The following is a 13,489-nucleotide window of genomic DNA, read 5'->3' as shown; positions in this document are numbered from 1 at the left end:
GGAAGAGGTGGAGACTGGACGTGGCACCTCCCGGCTCAGCTGGCCGTTTCGTGCCACTGTGACCATGGCAGAAGGAGGCTCTGGGTGCGGCGCGGCGCTGCTTCACCGCAGCATGGTGGAGGTGGGCGAGGGCGGCGATCTAATGCTGGGAGGCGTCTTGTTCAGCCTCCGCCTCTTCTATGGTGCCCTACAGAACTTGGCGCCCTGGCTCCCCGTGCCACTAGCCTCTATGGGCAGACACCCTTGCCCTTGAACACTTTGGTAGCTCTTTTCTGCATCTTTCCCCAGCTCCACAGTAGCCTTTTTGAGGTGGGGGCAACTGGAACTATATACAGTGGTACCTCGGGTTAGAGACGCCTCAGGTTACAGACACTTCAGGTTACAGACTCCATTAACCCAGAAATAGTACCTCGGGTTAAGAACTTCGCTTCAGGATGAGAACAGAAGTTGCACAGCGGTGGCGGGAGGCTCCATTAGCTAAAGTGGTGCTTCAGGTTAAGAACAGTTTCAGGTTAAGAATGGACCTCCAGAACGAATTAAGTTCTTAACCTGAGGTACCAGTGTATATACACCTGAGCCTTGATAGGGGGGGTGCAGAATATTACACCTCAAGAGCAGAAGCCAGCCATGCTCTGGGTACAGCCTCTCCCACTCAGCCTGCATGCAGTTCTGCCTCACCTTTCTTTTTAGCCTTGCCAAAAACCTTCTGAAAATGACACTTTTTCCTGTGGTGACATCATACCCCCTGCAACCTCAACCTCCCAACTCTTTTGTCTCTGCCCACTCCCAAGGCCAGGGGAAGGATAGTATTTGCCTTGTCAATCGCCCTTAATGGCCCAGAACTCTGCTCTCTTTGTTTCTTAATGACACCTGTATTGGCTGATTTCCTGAACACCGAAAACCAGTATAGTCTGTATTTTTACACTGCTAATTTCAGCATCTGGCACCTTTCCTCAATACTCCAAATATTAGCTAAATTCTAACATTTACTACATTTAAGAGTTTGGGGAAATCTGCCCCACCCCATAAACTCATCACCTCGCTTTTTGAAAGACACATCTGCTTCCGAATGTACTATTAACAAAAATACTTCTCCTATAGAAAAATAGCAGGCCTTTGGATTTGGAAGGAGTGTGAAGCAAGATTTGGAATATTCCATGGGCCCTACCTTTAACTAAGGAAGTCTGGCAGACTTGCTAAGAAGGAATATGACTACCGTTGGGTTGGAGCTTCCCCGAGATCTGGTTTTTAACACCAAAGATTATCAAAAAGACCGGCAGAGGGGACATGAAAGAGACTTAAGAGACTCGGACTTAAGATCTCCGGGTTGATGGTTTTCTGAGATTGATGGAACTATTGCCAGGGGCCGAAACCGGGGAGGGGAGCTGGTGAAAGAAAATTGGGAATTTAAAGTGTATACATTATAATTTGTTTTTTTCTTTTTCTTTTAATGAGAGATGGGAAAATCGTGGAATGGAATCTTTTTTTTTGACCCTAGGGGAAACGCTTTAAGAATAAGTTCAGATATATAAGTTTTAATGAGAAACAAGATTAAATAAAGTAAAAGTGGGTGGTTAATTGGTGGAAGAAATAATGGAAAATTACAGTATATTAAGATAAGATATAAAGATAAAAATAAGATGAAGGATTTGCTGAAATATCTATATGAATTAGAATACAAAGAGGGGAGGTGTGAGGAGGTCAAGGAGATAAGTTAAGAAAGGGAGTTACATAAAGGTTTAACTTGTTCTTTTTTTCTTTTTGGATTGTATCTGTTTTGTCTTTTTTAGCTGTTTTTGCTTTGCTTTATTCTATTTTTTTATTTCTTGGATATGTTTTGTTTTTGTAAATTGTGTCCTTTTTTGTAACCTTTTAAATTTTGAATAAATATTATTGGGGGGGGGGGGAGAGAGACAAATAGCAGAATGTTAACAAAGACAACCCAGCATGGTGCTGATTCCTTTTACTATTTTTCTCTATTTCCTTAGGGATCCTCCAGGCCTTCTCTTCCTTCCTTCTGGGCACACACTCCAGTCACATCTGCATTTCAAAGACAACTTTTACACACAATGATTATCTGAGCAATTTTAATAAAATGATAATAATTCACCAGTTCTGACCATGAGAAACATGTAAAAAAGCACAATTTAGCAGCGTCACAATACCATTGCTAACTTGCAGGAAAAGCAAACAGCCCCCATAGACCAAACCCCTCACCCACTCCTCCAGGCAGCTGCCTGCGTGGTCCATTGGCTTGGGGTTTCCAGAGTTTTTTGTTCAAGTAGCTTAACACAGAATTCCTCTTTCATTGGATCTTGACACCGGTCACAGTGGAAGCAAATTAAGAAGCAGATCAAAGCCCAGGCTGCGGCCAGTCCCTGTTGGAGGGAAACTTCTTCCAAACAGATTGATCCAGACCACCCCCAACCCCTGTCCTTGGAGGCCAGAAATTTCTCTCTCTGCCTACTCCCAACTTCTCTGGAACACTTCAGGGAGCCCAACCAGGGCCAGATTTAGGTTTGATGAGGCCCTAAGCTACTGAAGGTAATGGGGCCCTTTATATGTCGAGTTGAACAAATTGTCGCTGTTTTTTGTGTTGAATATATGCTACATGGTAATTTATGGACCCAATAGGTTGTTGTAAACAAAATGTGCCCCTTTTCCCTTATGGGGTATCCAAGAGCCCATATAGAGTCCTTATGGGTTCCCTATTGGTAGGAGAAAATAACAGAGGCCAACCAGAGAATATTGAGAAGCAAAGTAGCTAGTGCCCTAGCGTGCTCTGGTCCATGGGGTCACAAAGAGTCGGACACGACTAAAGGACTAAACAGCAACAAGTAAGCCTGATCTTTACTGATCTGTTGCAACAGGGTGCTCCCCTCACATGCAGGAAAGGAGGAGGAACCCAGAACAAAGGTGTGGCTGCCCTTATATAGACATTTTAAATTCCCTGCCCTGGAGCTCAAGACCATCCCTCCATACATCATACCTACATCACAGATGGGGTGTAATCCAAGACCACCCCCCACATACCTGCATCACAGAAAGGGGTGTAGCTCAAGAGAAATCTGAGTGCATTGTTTACCTCCTGTCTGGCAGGGTACCTGTTAATGGTTACTTGATTGGATTGCCTGGGGAGCCTGGCCAGTCTTTTGTAATAAATGCTTAGTTTCTGAGCCAGGTCACAGGCTCACCCTATTCAAACACATACAGACATACCCTTAAGACAGGATTAAGACAGGCAATGGGGAAGCTTTTCCATTTTCCTTTGACCTTGCAGAGAAAACATTTGGTCAGTTTGGGAATCAAAAATGGTTTCAGGTTGGTCTTCCTATGCTGATCTATGTACCGGCTTGGTTGGTACATTTATGAACATTTATTATATATCTAAGACTTTAAAATTCTTATCACAAGGTCCATACACAACACAAAACTCTGTTGCTGTATGTAGGTTTTATATGTTTTTTATCTTATTTTTCAGAAATGTACACCCAGTGTTTTCTTTTCCTTTAAATTTTTTGGCCCCCCCAAAAAAGATTGGGGCCCTAAGCTATAGCTTGTTTAGCTTATACGTAAATCCGGCACTGGGCCCAACCAAGGGAGGTAACTCTCCCAAGGACTCTTGCCCCCAGGGAGGAGGTGGCTGCACCCAGCACTGGGGCCATTCTCCACCCCACAAGGCCATCTTGGGGCAAAATCACTGGCGGTTTTTATTTCAGCCAGCTATGCAGGCACAAAAGCCTTGCTATGCTCCTGGGTGTTCCCTCCCATTAGGGAAAGTGCCAGCATGTTCCCAGGCACACTTTCCTCTCCCACCACACATTCAGCAGAAGCTTTGGCTCCCTTTTTCTTGGCCCCCCCGCAGGCACCGATCCAGCAGTCTTCCGCTGCTCTTCCTTTCACACTCGCATGCACCTCCAGCTCCCTGAGTGGAGGCAGCCTGTCCTTCTCCAATGTGTAGTGTTGTCCCCTTCGCCTTCAGCTGCAGACTGCTTCTCTTCGCAGGGATTCACTTTTCTCCCCTTCTCACACACTGCTTTCAGCAGCTTTATTTCCTGGAAGCTACATGCAGCCCTTTTTGTTAATAGATTAAACCACATCACAGGCCAACAGACCAATCACAATATCATTTGAATGGTGAAGCCCATCAACTTGGGGGGGGGCCCTCTCAAATATTTTATGGGGGGGCAAAGGGTCCTCTGCCCCTAGGAGCTGTCTCCTATAATGGGGTTATAGTCAATCACGTTCTACTCAAGGGTTGTTGTTGTTTAGTCGTGTCCGACTCTTTGTGACCCCATGGACCAGAGCAGGCCGGGCACTCCTGTCTTCCACTGCCTCCCGCAGTTTGGTCAAACTCATGTTTGTGGCTTCGAGAACACTGTCCTTCTCCTTCTGCCCTCCATCTTTCCCAACATCAGGGTCTTTTCCAGGGAGTCTTCTCTTCTCATGAGGTGGCCAAAGTATTGGAGCCTCAGCTTCATGATCTGTCCTTCCAGTGAGCACCCAGGGCTGATTTCCTTCAGAATGGATAGGTTTGTTCTTCTTGCAGTCCATGGGACTCTCAAGAGTCTCCTCCAACACCATAATTCAAAAGCATCAATTCTTCAGCGATCAGCCTTCTTTATGGTCCAACTCTCACTTCCATACATCACTCCTGGGAAAACCATAGCTTTAACGATACGGACCTTTGTTGGCAAGGTGATGTCTCTGCTTTTTAAGATGCTGTCTAGGTTTGTCACTGCTTTTCTCCCAAGAAGCAGGCGTCTTTTTAATTTCGTGGCTGCTGTCACCATCTGCATTGATCATGGAGCCCAAGAAAGTAAAATCTCTCACTGCCTCCATTTCTTCCCCTTCTATTTGCCAGGAGGTGATGGGACCGGTGGCCATGATCTCAGGTTTTTTTATGTTGAGCTTCAGACCATATTTTGTGCTCTCATCTTTCACCTCAAGGGTAGACCCATAGAAACACATGCCCCTAAATTGCCACGGGCCATCCATTTCTTCTGCAAGCCCCTCCCCCGTCTCTTTCTTTTCTGCTGACCTTGCGAACTTCAAGAGGCAGGGAATACCACCGATCGTTTTCTCATCGCCACACAAAGCGTAGGGGAAAACAACAATCTCCTTGGGCTGGAGGGGAGGGACTTGGGACACCCTCCCTCTTCCAGCTCCAGCATGTGGTGTCTCAGGTGATGCTCGAAGCTGAGCGATCCCTGACTCGTTGCAGAATTCCCAACTGCAACCACTTGCGTGCGCGCGTGTGCCTGCGCGGTTCGCTCTGCGTGACTCACGAGATCTTTGCTGTGCCTTTAAAAGCCGCCCGGCTCATCCCTCCTTTTTGCCTTTAGGTGGCTGCTGCTGCTGCTCTTGTCTCCATTTATTTAGTCTCTCTCTCTCCGGTCGCAACGGCGCCTGCGCTCCCTGGGAAATAAATAAATAAGGCGGACAGGCAGAGCTGAGCTCTCCTGCGCCCTGAGCCTCGCAGGTCTTTTGTCTGAAGCTGGAAACAGCAGCGGCTGCTCCGCGGATCCTCTCCTCCGCCAGCCAAGCCAGAAGGGAGCCTCTGCTTGGACCCCCTACTTAATTCTCCTCCTGCTCCTGCGAGAGACAACAAAAAAGGGATTTCCCCCCTCCGCAAGAATCCCAGAAGAAGAAGAAGGAAAGAAGGAAGGGCATCCCCGGCGCGCATCTGGGCAGCTGTTTGTAGAAACAAAAAACTGGTTGGAAGAGGAAGGGGGGGCAGAGAGGGGGTGAAAAAACACAACAACAACTCTTAAGGTGGACTTGGTCTTAAGGTGGATGGTGGTCTTTTTGCTGGGTCTTTCTTTTTAAGGTGGATTTGACGTCAAGGTTGGAGAGGCTGGTGTTTTTTTTTGGTGTGGATTTACGCGTCTTGCATCAGCTTGCGTTTTTGAGCTCCGGATGGCCGGAGATGGGTCGGTCTTCGTAGCCGGGCGGCCCAACGGGACGAGCTCTTTCTAGTGCTGGGGCTCATTCACAAGGTCTTGAATTTGGAGACTTGATACCTATTCTATCTGCACATTATATACGTGTTTTAAATATTGGTTTTAATTCTCTCCCCCACCCCCACTTTCCTGGCTGCAATAAAAATGGGGAAAGTTTGGTAGCCGGGACTCGAACTCCCTCCCCTCAGGTCCCTTCGTAACAATGACTAAATCCCGGCCTTTTTACAGAAAAAGACAGCCGATGGCCGAAGAAGAGGTGGGAGTCCAAAGCCAGAAATTTAACTGCCGAGAGCTGGACAGGAGAGAAGTTTTGCTTTTTCAAGTTTCTAGTTCCTCTTGATTGTCCTTGAAAGAGAGGGCTTCGGTGTCTTTCAAAACTTTATTATTATTTTTATTGTGTGTGCTTAGGGTCCCACCCCCGCTTTAACAAAGAGGGTTTGGGGGAGGCCTTCGACTCGCCTTCCCACCCCCACCCCCTTTTCAACTATACATATATTGTTGCTATTGCTACCAAGCTCCTTCTCGCCATTCACACTTGAGGCCCAAACGTGGAAAGGCATGGAGACGGTTGGGAAATTTGAGTTCAGCAGAAAGGATTTGATCGGGCATGGAGCTTTCGCCGTCGTTTTCAAAGGGAGGCACAAAGAGGTAAATACAATGTTTATTCTTCTTTCCAAACTTTTTTTTAGTGGCTCTACTCATTTGTACTTGGGAGATAAGTAGCAGTTTAACACACACACACACACACACACACACACACACACACACACACACACTCCCCCCCTCTCGGGGGTTTTGTATTAAAACTATTTTGTTCCTTTTTGTAATACGTATGTCACACACACCTTCCCCACTGCTCTCTTAGGCAATACACGTATCTACTTTTGGAAGAGCCTAAATAAACACACAGCTGAACTGGATCACTTTGCTTGCTCCTCCTGTGGGTCCAGGCAACACTCTGTTGCAATAAACAGGACTCTTGGCCATGCAAATCGGGTCAGAATGAGACCAGTTCTAAACTAGTCAACTCAGAAGACAGACTCACTTGACTTCAAGGGATGCACTTCCAAGAAAAGGAGCTTAGAAACTCCCAAGTTGTTGCTGTTGCTGTTTTATTATTATAACAATTTGATCTATTGCTACTATGCCGCAAGTTAACTTTTGCAGGGAGTTGATCAGCTTTAGGTTCGATGCAATTTATTCTCGACATGCCAAGAAGAAATCCGAGACTTTGGATAGGCAAAATGAAAACAGGCCTTATCTCGGCGGCTTGGCAACCCTGCCTATCTAAAGCGGCCACAAGCTAACAAACACATTGCAGTACTGGAGGAACTATAAATACTCAGCTATGTGGCTCTGCAGCTTTGGATTTAAGGCACACTACTAGCCTGGTAGTCCATAGGCAACAGAGTAACTGCATTCAGGCTGGAATCCAAACAGGGTGGCAGAGGAGGGAAGGCTCTCCCTCTGCAGACCGGTAACCTTGTCGGCTTTCTTTACCAGGCCATTGTGCTGCCTTGGTGAACAAGGGGGTGAAAGCTCCTGTAAAGGTGGAATGACTTCTGTAGCAGGGTTGCTGTCTGGCATTCTTATCCCTAAAGATTAGCCCATGTCTCCAAAGTGTCCTTGGCATTGTTAAATATGTCTCCTACATCACTTAATGATTAAACGAAAGAAACACACAGTCCATGGGTGGGCACCTTTTTTCACATCATCCGTAAAGCTGGGGATAAACTTCTACAATCCAAATATTTGTATTGCTTAAATTAAGAGGATAATGGCAGTGTAAAGAGCCATTTGAAATGAATATCTGTTCCCCCTCTTCCCAGTGCCGGACAAATGCAAAGTCAATAAAGGGCAAGCCTGGACATGTGCTCTACATGGTTTGGGATAGTGAAGCAGGGTTTGCTGAGCACCTCTCTTGTGATTTGAAGCATATGAACTCATTAGAGAGATGCGCATGTGTGTTTCTGAGCATGTGAAAATAAAATGTGGGCTTCGCAACCTCCAACTTACATTCTGCATCTGTCTTTTATTATTATTAACTTTCAGAAACCTGAAGTGGAGGTAGCAATAAAATGCATCAACAAGAAAAACTTGGCAAAATCCCAGACTCTCTTGGGAAAGGAAATCAAAATACTCAAGGTAAGGGGGGGGGGGATGTTTTTGCTGCTATTGACATTTCGATTTAAGGCGACTGTTTGCGATTTTATAAATGCTTATACCACCATCACCTCTCTCTTTCCTTCTAGGAACTGAAGCATGAAAATATCGTTGCCTTGTACGACTTCCAGGTATTAGTTTACTTCTATCTTGGAACGATGTTGTAGGGAGGGGGAGGGGTTAAGGTGTGATACTTTAAAATTTTGCTGAGAGCTGTGGATTATTGGAGGTTTTGGAGAGTGACGGGAGAAAAGTCTGTACACTTTGTAAAAACTATATATAACCCGATAGGAGCAAGGGGGCACACAGGCTTAACTGCAGGGCAGAAAGCTTTAACTGTAGGACAGGATCCCATCAGTGGAGCAGGGCCTTGAAATGATGGAGGGTCCTTCATCTTCAAAATGCGGACATTGAAATGGAGTGTGCATCCAGTAGATGTGTTTTACCTGAAGTCGTCTTGTTAGGCTGGCTGTTTGCTTTTGTTCCCTTTGGCATGTTCTGCTACTTAATTAGATTGTATTTTGAATGTACAGTATATGCAGACAAAAGTTAGGAAGGCTTGACTGAATCGCACTTTTGATCCATTTGGCCTTGTTACTGTCAGTCTGGATGTTCTGTGCAAATGCCGGATTCTTTTCTGTCTTTTCCTCTTGTGATGCTCCCCAGACTGAGAACTAGCTCACTCTACAAAATCTGTAGGGACATTTGTCACTTTACTGCTTAAGTTAGTTAGCCCTCCTTCCCCTACCCCCCATCATGAAATCTCCCTTTGATTTTTCAAGCAGCTTTTGTTTTATCTATTTACATGGCAATGGCACCACTAGGTTGTGTGTGCCCAGAATTAAATCCTGTTTTGAACTGGATCACTGTGCCAATTGCCACCTTGGAGTCCTCTTGTTGTTTGGGTACGAACGGCCTTCAGTTGCTTTTATAGCCACAGGAAGAGGAGTTCCAGCTCTGAACCCTGGTTCTCCCTGTTGCTTATCTGAGCTTTGTTGCTGTCTGGTGTCATGTGGCCTCCAGACCTCCTTGTTTGTTGACATTCCTCCTGCGCTCTGGGATTGGTTGAGTCAGGGCTTTGCATCATCAGTGCAACCAAATTCCTGCCTGTGTGTTTGGCGCAGGCTGCGTGCAATGCTTTCTGGGAGCTGTAGTCTCTAGTTCTCGGCTTCTGTTTCCTTTCGGTTCTGTTCTTCTCGGAGGCAAGGACTCTTTTTCCCAGGGTACCTCTGCAGTCTCCAAAATAGGGGCTGGATGTTGCTGGGGGTGGGGTTATCTCAGGTCAAATAATCAGGAAGCAGATCGGTTTTGCACAAAGCAGCATGTTTTCCCCACCCCCAGTCTTTAATTCTCTCTTCTCCCCTCCCCCAACCCCCTCCAGTTGCCCTAAGGAAATGCAGCAAGGCCTTTTCTCTTGCAGAATCATAGAATAAATATTCTGATTTTGTTCCCTCGGAAACCTTGCAAAAGTCATTGGGTCAACACCCTTCCTTTTGTTTCCTTGGTGGTGCAAAACACCATGTTATTCATGCAAATTCCAGAGGCCAGCTCTTTTGCGTAAAAATCTGCACATGAGCTACTTTTCTTTCTGCTTAGTGTTATGGAAACCTCGGTCACCCAGCTGCAGACCAGAATTTACACTTTGTAGTAAGACCCCGGTTGTTTTTATTATTATTATTATTATTATTATTATTATTTCCATTTTGATAGATGTACCCATGTGGATTAGGCAGATGGGATAGGTGGGAACATAGGAATGTGACTTACACAAGGGTCCATCCAACTTTGTACCGTCAACACTGACTGGCAGCAGCTCTCTAGGGCAGGCTTCCTCAGCCTCAGCCCTCCAGCTGTTTTGGGACTACAATTCCCATCCCTGACCACTGGTCCTGCTAGCTAGAGATCATGGGAGTTGTTGTAATAATAATAATAATTTTTATTCATACCCCGCCCTCCCCAGCTAAGGCCGGGCTCAGGGCGGCTAACAAGCAATAATAAAAACAAGTTGAATGAATACAACTTAAAAACAAGATTAAAATACAACATTAAGATATTGAAACAGTAAAATATTAAAATGTAGCCTCATCGCAGGAGAAAGGAAAGGAAAAAAAAAGAAAGAGAGGGAGGGAATTAATTTGGCTCCAAGCCAAAGGCCAGGCGGAACAACTCTGTCTTACAGGCCCTGAGGAAAGAAATCAGATCCTGCAGGGCCCTGGTCTCATGAGGCAGAGCGTTCCACCAGGCTGGAGCCAGAGTTGAAAAGGCCCTGGCTCTGGTTGAAGCTAATCTAACTTCCTTAGGGCCTGGGACCACTAGGGTGTTGTTATTTATGGATCTTGAGGCATACCAGGAGAGGCGGTCCCATAGGTACAAGGGTCCTAGGCCTCATAGGTGGGCCAAAGTTGAGGAAGCTGCTCTAGGGTTTCAGGTGAAGTCTCTCCCAGCCCTACCTGGAGCTGATGATGATGTATTCCTTATGCCCCACCCATCTGACTGTGTTGCCTCATCCACTCAGGGTGGTTTCCAGAAACAGTACCTTGTGTGATGCATCAGTTTGGCTATTTGTGAGTTATCTACACATGATGTGGGATGCTGCCAAAATCTGCCTCCAGGGTAGAACCTGACTAGGTCCTCAGTGCCTCCAGCATTTAATTTGAATCTTAATTGAGCCCCGTTGGGTGGTGTTCAGTTAAATTTTACTCAGACCAGAACCATTGAAATTAATGAACTACAGTTAGTCATGTTTGTTGATTTCAGTGGGCCTACTCTGTGAGTAGAGCTATCATTGAATACAACCCAAAGCATCTTCCTGAATTAATAAACATGTGTCTCTGGTAGGAACGGACACGTTGGTTCTTTCGCACCAACAGTTAATCCTTGCACGTAGAAAATGCTTATCAGGGATGGTTCCAGCCCAGCTTATTTTTCTCCCTGTCATGTTAGTTCTCTAGTTTCAGGGATATCCTGTATCTTAACTGGCATGAAGGAGCATTCCATCATGCGAACTCTGGAGCGGCACAGCCAGGACTCGTGCTTTTGTCGGCAGGAACTAAGCCCAAGTCTGAAGACTTGGTTCAAGGACCTTGGAGGTGGACAGCAGTTTCTGTATCTTACCCCACTGAGTCCTGCTTAGCTAGTATCTTTCCACACCAACTATGTTGTTTTACTAGACTAGGTGTGTCATATTTCTCTGTGTGCATCTGTGTGCATGAATGTCAAATCACAAGATGCATGGATCTGCAACATCATGAGATTCTCAGTTTTCATTTTGGGGCGGGGCTTGATTTCACTTGGGTTTTGATTCCTTGGGAGCCACAGTTTCAGAGGGCCTTTCAGGTAGCAGGTGTTGTTATGTAATTCAAGACTCTGGTCTTACAGCACACCAGCTTAACGTGGTAACGAATATTACTTCAGGATGCAATAAGTATTTGTTTGTTTGTTTCACAAGTTTTATATGCTGATTGATTGCAACAAAACCTCAAAGGTGGCTTGCAAAAAGAGCAGAGTAAGAAAATTATCAGTCAAAAACAGTTTAAATCCACCATTTCGTTTTAGTTCAAAAAATAACAATTAAAATCAACAGAAAGCTAAAAGCCAGACTAAAATATACGTTGACATTCCACGTGTCTGTAGGGTCGTGTCCGAACAAAAATGTTCTTAGCAGGTGCCGAGAAGAATACCATGAAGGTGCCTGTCTGATTTCACTAGGCAGGGAGTTCCAAAGTGTAGCTTTTCTGTGTATTGTACTTTATAGAGGACAGTCCTTTATTTCAGGGGTGCAAAACCTTTTGGGGAGGGGCAAAGGGCCTTATTATGGACAAACTTACCAGGGCCAGAGGCAAAAAGTAGGTGAAAGGATGGATACAGCTCTCGCCATTGCACACCGGGCTGTATTTCAGTAATGGAAAAGCCAGAGGTCTCTTCATTCTACATTCAGGCAAGCAAAAGGCATTATCAGAATTCCAGTATATGTCCCAGCTAAGCCAGAGCACATGAGTGACCATGGGTAGGGTGGTCTTGGGAGCAGGTGAGGCCTTGGAGAAAGCCACAGAGGTGAGGCAGAAGGCCTGGAAAGGCCATGTTGGACCCTTGAGCGTGTGGTTCCCCATCTCTGCTCTATTTGCAGGGCTGCCTGGTCAACAAAACCAGAAAGAGAAAGATTTAGAGCCCATGAATTTTGCTTCCATATTAATGAACAGGATTTTGAAGGATCTGTGACATGTTTTGGCTGGGCGTGATCTGCCAGACCTGCCTTTTATTTGTGGAAATGAATTTGTTTGTTTGTTTATTTTTTAAAAAGGCTTTTATGGGTTGTGTTTATTGTAGTTGGTTTCAGTGTTTCGGTTCGTGAGTTGCTTCGAGCCATTTTTTTTAAATGAGTAAAGCAAGTAATAAATATTAAGAGTAATATTTTTGATATTGTGGTGAAACTTCACAAAGGCTTAAAAAAAACATTATTTTCAACGTTTATATAGCGCAATCAATGTGCATGGCTCTGTACAGAATTAAAGTGAAAGGGACTACCCTGAAGGGTGCAGAGTCTAAAAAATTAACAAGTGTTTGAATTCCACAATAATCCAAAGCAGGATTAAGTGGGCTGTGTACACACCCACACCCACCCACCCACACCTGCCTTGAGCCTGAGGCCCTGCTGGACCCCCCCCCCTCTCTCTCACACACACACAGGCAACATGTGAACCCTCCCACAAACCACACAAAGCCTGCATCAGTTGTGTTTTAGCATCTGAATGGGACCTTTCTGCTGTTGCTTCCTACTTGGGTGTTTCCAGAACTGCTGCTGGTGAGCTATCAAATGGCCTTTGAGAGTTGCCTCTTGGCCAAGACTGCCTTGCAGCCATTGCCCAGTGAGGACAAACCAGTTTGAGGAAATCCTAATTCCTTTCCTGCAGCCAGATCTGCCAGGGTGCTAAATGTGTCACCGGGTCTCCGTTCTGCATCATAAAGCATCTGCCTGGGTGTGTCTATGTGACAAATGTAAATCACTTTAATGGTTCTTGGCTTCCTTGTTGTTTGGAATTCTGGGAACTGTATCTCAGAAAGCTGATGGAATTATCCCTTTCGATTTCTCTTATAGTTTCCTGTAGTGTAGACTTCTCTAGATCGCTGCTTTTGAAATGCATAGGATTGCAAAATAACTTATGTAGTCAGGTCTATTAATCTCAGTGGGCCTACTTGGCCTCACATTTCGTATGACCCTTGTGCTTTTATTGTTTTGTTGCTGTGTTGTGATTTTTAAACATAAAGCTGCAGTCCTATGCACGTTGAACTTGAAAGTAAGTTGCATTATATTTGGTGAGGTTTGAATTGAAGCATTAAATCTGTCTTTGATACACAGAGCTCTT

The 13,489-nt window shown here is 45.3% G+C and overlaps 1 protein-coding gene across 1 annotated transcript in view; it reads left to right on the top strand.

Moving 5' to 3' along the window:
• The first annotated feature begins 5,246 nt into the window (after positions 1–5,246).
• ULK1 (unc-51 like autophagy activating kinase 1) overlaps positions 5,247–13,489 on the top strand; it is a 106,121-nt gene continuing 97,878 nt past the window's right edge. The window contains exons 1-3 of the mRNA XM_083717009.1: positions 5,247–6,611; positions 8,016–8,108; positions 8,216–8,257. Of these exons, the coding sequence (XP_083573135.1) occupies positions 6,522–6,611; positions 8,016–8,108; positions 8,216–8,257 (225 nt within the window). The 5' untranslated portion in view covers positions 5,247–6,521. The remainder of the gene's footprint in view (positions 6,612–8,015; positions 8,109–8,215; positions 8,258–13,489) is intronic.

This window comes from Podarcis gaigeae (assembly GCF_964106915.1).
Source record: "Podarcis gaigeae genome assembly, chromosome: 16".
NCBI classification, from domain to species: domain Eukaryota; kingdom Metazoa; phylum Chordata; class Lepidosauria; order Squamata; family Lacertidae; genus Podarcis; species Podarcis gaigeae.
This window is presented reverse-complemented; position numbering and strand designations above follow the sequence as displayed.